Source organism: Helianthus annuus, chromosome 11, assembly GCF_002127325.2.
Source record: "Helianthus annuus cultivar XRQ/B chromosome 11, HanXRQr2.0-SUNRISE, whole genome shotgun sequence".
NCBI classification, from domain to species: Eukaryota; Viridiplantae; Streptophyta; class Magnoliopsida; order Asterales; family Asteraceae; genus Helianthus; species Helianthus annuus.
In genome coordinates this window covers 145,077,300-145,083,462 of record NC_035443.2, presented here as the reverse complement: position 1 = coordinate 145,083,462, position 6,163 = coordinate 145,077,300, and the positions used below count along the sequence as shown (strand labels likewise).

Here is a 6,163-nt window from a genome sequence, read left to right as displayed (position 1 = left end):
GAAGAGGCAGACCCAAACTGACATGGGATGAGTAGATTAGGCATGATTTACTAGAGTTGCATCTTTCTGAGGACTTCGTGGAGGTGTAGGATTAGGGTTCAGGACCTCTAGAGGGTATTACAGTAAGATCTTAGGTGTATTTTAGGGACGTAGGTTTTCTTATCCCTTAAGTGACTTTACCGGTGATTGTCTCCTTGTGTTATGCCCAAATGATGTTGCGTGCTATTATACTTGATTTACATTGTATTGTGTCACTCTTATCACTTTCTTGGTATTGGTCTTGCTATTGGTGGCTTCTTTTTCTATATTCTATATTCTTTGACTTGGTGTATTGGCATGCGGTTCGTTTTGGAGCTGAGGGTCTCTTTGGAAGCAGCCTCTCTATCCCTAGGGATAGAGGTAAGGTCTGTCTACATCCCACCCTCCCCAGACCCTATAAGTAGCTTTGCTATTTGTGGGATTTATTGGGTATGGTTGTTGTTGTTGTTGTTGTCTTTCTTTCCCCATCTTTTCAACTTGGAAGGATTTAAAATGAAGAAAAAAAAATAATTTTTGGAAGGATTTAAAATGAAGAAAAAAGAGAGTTTTTCTTCAATTTCTCTCCATTTCCTTTCTTAAAAAACTCCGAAGCAAGTTTTTTTTAATATCCTTCTAAATCCTTTCTTTACATTCATTAAACTCAGGAACACAAGGTGAATTTCAGGATTTTAATCTACTTCGATAGACAAGACCTGAATTTTATTCGAATAAAACTGTTATTTCTTATTCTACACATTAATTGTAATTTATTATCAAACTGTGAACGGTATTAAAAACTTAGAAGTTGACTTGTGTATCGAAGAAAAAAATGACACAATTTTAATGACACATGGTTTTGTGTTTTTTTATTTCATTTCTTTTTAAAACGGCACATGGTTTTGTGTTTACTTTTGGTTGCAAAATGAAAGATGGAACTAAATATAACCTTAAGATCAAAACATAACTAGTGATCAAGATTTAGCCCTTGCGCCCCAAGTTTTTTCATCCCTTGTCCCCCAAGTTTCTCTTAAAGTTCAAACCACCCCCTCCTATATATACCAACAAAAAACTATACACTATACTCCACTCCACAAACCCTAACCGTTTTTCTATCTTCTTCAATCTACATTTCACAAACCCTAACCCTAACACACTCATCAATGGAGCCAGAACAGCAGAATTCATCTCAAGAAACCAGCAAAAAAGCCGCCAAAAAGGAAGCGGCAAAGGCGGAGAAGCTCCGCCGTAAGCAGGAAGCTGCTGCGGCGGCCGCCGCCGCGTCCGGCGTTGCCGGAGTGTCGATCGACGGTCCGGATCCGCTGGCGGCGAACTACGGTGACGTTCCGATTGAAGAAATTCAATCAAAGGCGGTTTCCGGTCGCGTGTGGACGACGGTGAGTTCGTTGACGGAGGAATTGAAGGATCAGACGGTGTTGATACGTGGACGAGCTCAGGCGATTCGAGCGGTAGGTAAGAAAATGGCGTTTCTAACGGTTAGAGAGAGAGGTTATACGGTGCAGTGTGTGTTGACGGTGGCGCCGGAGGTTGTTAGTGCTCAGATGGTGAAGTTTGCTACTGGTATTAGTAAGGAGTCGTTTATTGATATTGAAGGTGTTATTACGGTTCCGCCTGAGGCGATTAAAGGAGCATCTCAGCAGGTGAATTGCAATTGAGCTTAATGTTTGATATGAGTCTGATGGTTTTTGATTGATTTGTAGATGATCTGTGGTGATTTTGTTTTTTTGAGTTAGGGTTTGTAGATTTGCTAAAGTGTTTGCAAAGTAGATTTTTAGATTATCATGGTTTTCTCTATTAATTTGTAGATAATTATGCAGTTTTGAATTAGGATTAATAGATTTGCTCAAACGGTTTTCTGTTGTTTCGTAGGTGATTATATTGTTTGAGTTAGGGTTTATATGTTTTCTATTGATTTGTTGATAACTTTGTTGTTTTGAATTAGCATTAATAATTTTTTTATATTTTTTTTTGTTGATTTGTGGATGTTCAGTGTGTTGATTATGTTGTTTTGAGTTAGGGTTTATAGGTTTGGTAAAATGTTTGAAAAGTAGATTGTGAAATTCAATTTTTTTTTGATAAGGAATATTTGGTGGAATGTTTTTAGGTTGAAATTCAAGTGAGGAAGATTCACTGTGTAAACAGGGCTGCAACTGTGCTTCCTATAAACGTTGAGGATGCTGCCAGAAGTGAAGTTGAAATTGAGAAGGCTTTGGAGGTATAATGTTAGGAATTTGATTTTAATCAGCGAAATGTTAACTTTAGTGGTAGATTTTAGCAACCTTGCATTGTTTCATGTCAAATTTATGGCAATGCTGAAGCAACTGCAACTTATCCATTTTTTGTATTATAATGATTTTATAAAATTATGCAGGCTGGAGAACAACTTGTTCGTGTTAATCAGGATACGCGTTTGAACTATAGGATTTTGGATGTCCGAACACCAGCAAATCAAGGGATTTTCCGTCTCGAGTGCCAAGTTTCAAATGTATGACATTTTTTTACCTTTATTTGTGTGTTTGTTTTTTAGTGCATGTTATGTGTGAGTCTGGTTATAATGAAACAAGTCAAATGTGTTGAAACTCGCTCAACAATGCATACAACCTACTATATCACATTGTTCAGAAATTATATTATTTTTGTTTTTATAAATATTTTCAGTTTTAGCAACCACATTACTTCCAATTAACACCAAGGCTATATATTAAAGATTCGGTAAAAAGTGTTCTGTTGACCCAATCTGCATCTATGTTACCCATTGTGCCCTAAACTCGTTATTGACACTACCCAATTTGCCTGATCTTCATTTTGCTACCTTTAGAAATATTGTAAGCAGTATTGTGATTTTAACTCTTTAACAGAGTGGAACTTGATATTGTTTCTGCAGTTCTTCCGGCAGTTTTTACTGAACGAAGATTTTATCGAGATCAACACTCCAAAGTTAACCGCGGGCACCAGTGAAGGTGGTGCAGCGGTTTTCAAACTGGAATACAAAAAGCAACCTGCCTGTCTTGCACAGTCACCACAACTTCACAAACAGATGGCAATCTGTGGTGATTTTGGAAGGGTGTTTATAGTTGGTCCTGTTTTTAGAGCCGAAGACTCGTATACACACAGGCATTTGTGTGAGTTCATTGGTCTCGATATGGAGATGGAAATTAAAGAGCATTATTCCGAGGTATTAACAACCTATTTATTATATAAATAACTCTATTTTAATTTTTTGAAAAGGTTCTGATGGTTGGATTTATATAGGTGATGGATGTGGTGGACCGTCTTTTTGTTGGAATGTTTGACAGATTGAATGAAAGATGCCAGAAAGAGCTAGAAGCTATTGGGAAGCAGTATCCCTTCAAGCCTTTGAAAGTAATTAATCAGTCATATACTTCGTTTGTGTAAAAACATATATAGGGTAGCGTCTTTTTGTAACACATACTTATGTTTCAGTGTTGATGTTATTAACTATGCAGTACTTACGGAAGACCTTACGGCTTACATTTGAAGAAGGGGTCCAAATGCTAAAGGTTCATAACATTATAACACCCTTTCATTAGTTGGGCACGTGATAAATTTGCGTTTGTTTTATTTTGAAAATTGATTTAATAGGAAGCTGGCGTTGAGGTGGATCCATTTGGGGATCTTAACACAGAATCAGAAAGAACGTTAGGAAAACTTGTTTTGGAAAAGTAAGCGGAAATTTCAACTTTGACTTGCTGATTTTATTATTTATTAATTTATTTGTTCATCGTTCAATCATGGTGTTATTTATTTATTACAATAATGATTCAATGTAGGTATGGAACTGAGTTCTATATACTGCACCGCTACCCTCTGGCAGTTCGACCTTTTTACACAATGCCTTGCCCTGACAACGAGGCTTATAGCAACTCGTTTGATGTTTTCATTAGAGGCAAGCCACCACATATATTTATATTTAATTTGAAGTTTTACTTGTGAAAATGTATAGTGTTATCCAGACATTTAAAATTTTATTTTGTTGCATTCTGTTCAGGTGAGGAGATTATTTCAGGGGCGCAGCGTGTGCACATCCCTGAACTTCTGGAGTCACGTGCCACAGCATGCGGTATTGATGTCAAAACGATATCATCATATGTCGATTCTTTCAGGTACATCTTGTCTATCACTTTGCAACATGTTTCAACTTCCAACTAGTTTTTTTTTAGGATTGGATTTAGGTTTGTCGATATTGTCCTGTTGGCGGTTTGTAGTGAATGGGTTAAAGGGTTCGTAAATGGTCTGGATCAACCTGTTTAGTTAAACGGGTTAACTATGCCGACCCAAGACTTGGTTTAAATAAACATGTTAACGGGAACACGAATAAATTTACTTGTGCATTAACAAAAACAAAAAACCTTGAAATGATCTAATTGACAACCAATTAAAAAAACTGCAACCTCTAAAGCTGTTTCTGATAGGTTAGGTAAACCCAGATTTTTTTCGTTTTTGCATTTTTATAAGGGTTATTAGATTTTATCACCCCGAGCTATTGGCTATTGGCCGCTGCCACCCCCAAATATCACTTTGACGTCCGTCACCCCCAACTTAACGCTGTGTGTTCTGTCACCAAGTCGTTAACTGGTCACTGACTTTTGATCCTGTTACTATACTTTTTGGGGTGTCATAGGGATCTTAGGAAGGTTTTAGGGATCTTAGGACACCCCAAAAGTATAGTAACAGGATCAAAAGTTAGTGATCAGATAACGACTTGGTGACAGAACACGCTAAGTGTTAAGTTGGGAGTGGTGGGCGTCAAATTGATATTCGGGGATGGCAGCGGCCAATAGCCAATAGTTAGGGGTGATAAAATCCAATAACCCTTTTTATAACTAGTGGGTTATCACCCGCGCTTCGCAGGGTGTTCGAAATGTAGATCAAGGAAAGGTTTAAATAGTAAGTAACTATAATAAAGTGTAAGGGTAATTGGGTAAATAGAAACCTTATTAAAGTTGAGGGGCTAAATATGTCATTACCAAAGTTGAGAGGCTAAATATGTCATTACCAATGTTGAGGGGCCAAATATGACATTAACAAAGTTGAAGAACCAAAGTTGGTGGGCTTCATTATCAAAGTTGAGGGGCTAATTATGTCATTACTATAGTTGATGCCAAAGTTGGATGATGTTGACAAAATAGCATTTTAAGTATATATAGAATGTGGTTAAAAAGATGTTCAAATATTAATTCTTTAGTTGTAAGCATCGAGTTCACTTTGTGTGGCTTTTGCTTAGTTTTATTATGTAGCTAGATTTGACCCGTTAAGGATAAAGCCTCAACCCATATCTCACATATACCATTATTGCATTTTGAAGGTATGGTGCGCCACCGCATGGTGGATTTGGAGTCGGCTTGGAACGTGTTGTCATGCTTTTCTGCGCTCTCGACAACATTCGTAAAACATCACTCTTTCCCCGTGACCCACGAAGGCTAGAACCATAGATCTGTTTACATGCCAAATGGGTTTTCGGTTATTTAACCAAAAAACAATATTTTTTGTTACATTTTCATGCTGGAGGTCTTGAGGCTGAGGAAACCTCCTTTCTCTTCTCATGTACTCTTTAAAGTTTCTCATGGTGATATTTGCTGTTTTTGTTCTAGTTTAAAATTAAAATTTGTACTTAAAAGAAACGTTCATACCGTTTCTTTGGTTTTTAATCTTTTGCAAAAGTTTCTTGATGTTCATATTTAAAATAAAACTTAATTGCATTTTTTGTATTATTGTAGATATCGAATGAAAAAAGATCACTCAGTTTGAAATGATGATCGTCATTGGTAAACTTAAGCGAACTGGGTAAACTTACTAAAAAGACTTGACATAAAACAGACGAAGATAATCCGGTTGGTTTTGAAATGATCCTCATTGATAAACTTAAGCGAACTTGGTTAAAATCAATATTTGTTTACTCGACTGGGTCTATGAAATCAGACTGACTAATTGAATCTGTGTACACCGTAATCTTTGAATCGTTGAAAACAGATTATTCTTGTTTCTTCTACTGTTAGCCCGGATAGAATTGAAGAAATTGTGCACCATAAACGTAGTTTCTTCTACTGATATCCGAAAGATTACGCAACCAACCACTACATATACAAGCCTTATATATACAGAAAGA

General features: G+C 36.8%; 1 protein-coding gene across 1 annotated transcript; it reads left to right on the top strand.

The window, feature by feature from the left end:
• Window positions 1–931: 931 nt before the first annotated feature.
• LOC110890719 (aspartate--tRNA ligase 2, cytoplasmic) lies at window positions 932–5,759 on the top strand. Its single transcript, XM_022138343.2, has 10 exons — window positions 932–1,676; window positions 2,141–2,251; window positions 2,408–2,521; window positions 2,921–3,211; window positions 3,289–3,399; window positions 3,504–3,557; window positions 3,640–3,719; window positions 3,828–3,943; window positions 4,046–4,160; window positions 5,363–5,759. Exons 1-10 carry the CDS (start codon window positions 1,179–1,181, stop codon window positions 5,487–5,489), a joined length of 1,617 nt encoding a protein of 538 aa, XP_021994035.1. The 5' UTR covers window positions 932–1,178; the 3' UTR covers window positions 5,490–5,759.
• Window positions 5,760–6,163: the final 404 nt, after the last annotated feature.

What these genes read in the sequence shown, in the direction of transcription:
- LOC110890719 (XM_022138343.2), top strand. Translation starts at nt 1,179, where the DNA reads ATGGAGCCAGAACAGCAGAATTCATCTCAAGAAACCAGCAAAAAAGCC. An exon ending in ATCCCTTCAAGCCTTTGAAA is followed by an intron (nt 3,400 to 3,503) that starts GTAATTAATCAG and finishes TTAACTATGCAG; the next exon opens with TACTTACGGAAGACCTTACG. An exon ending in GGAAAACTTGTTTTGGAAAA is followed by an intron (nt 3,720 to 3,827) that starts GTAAGCGGAAAT and finishes GATTCAATGTAG; the next exon opens with GTATGGAACTGAGTTCTATA.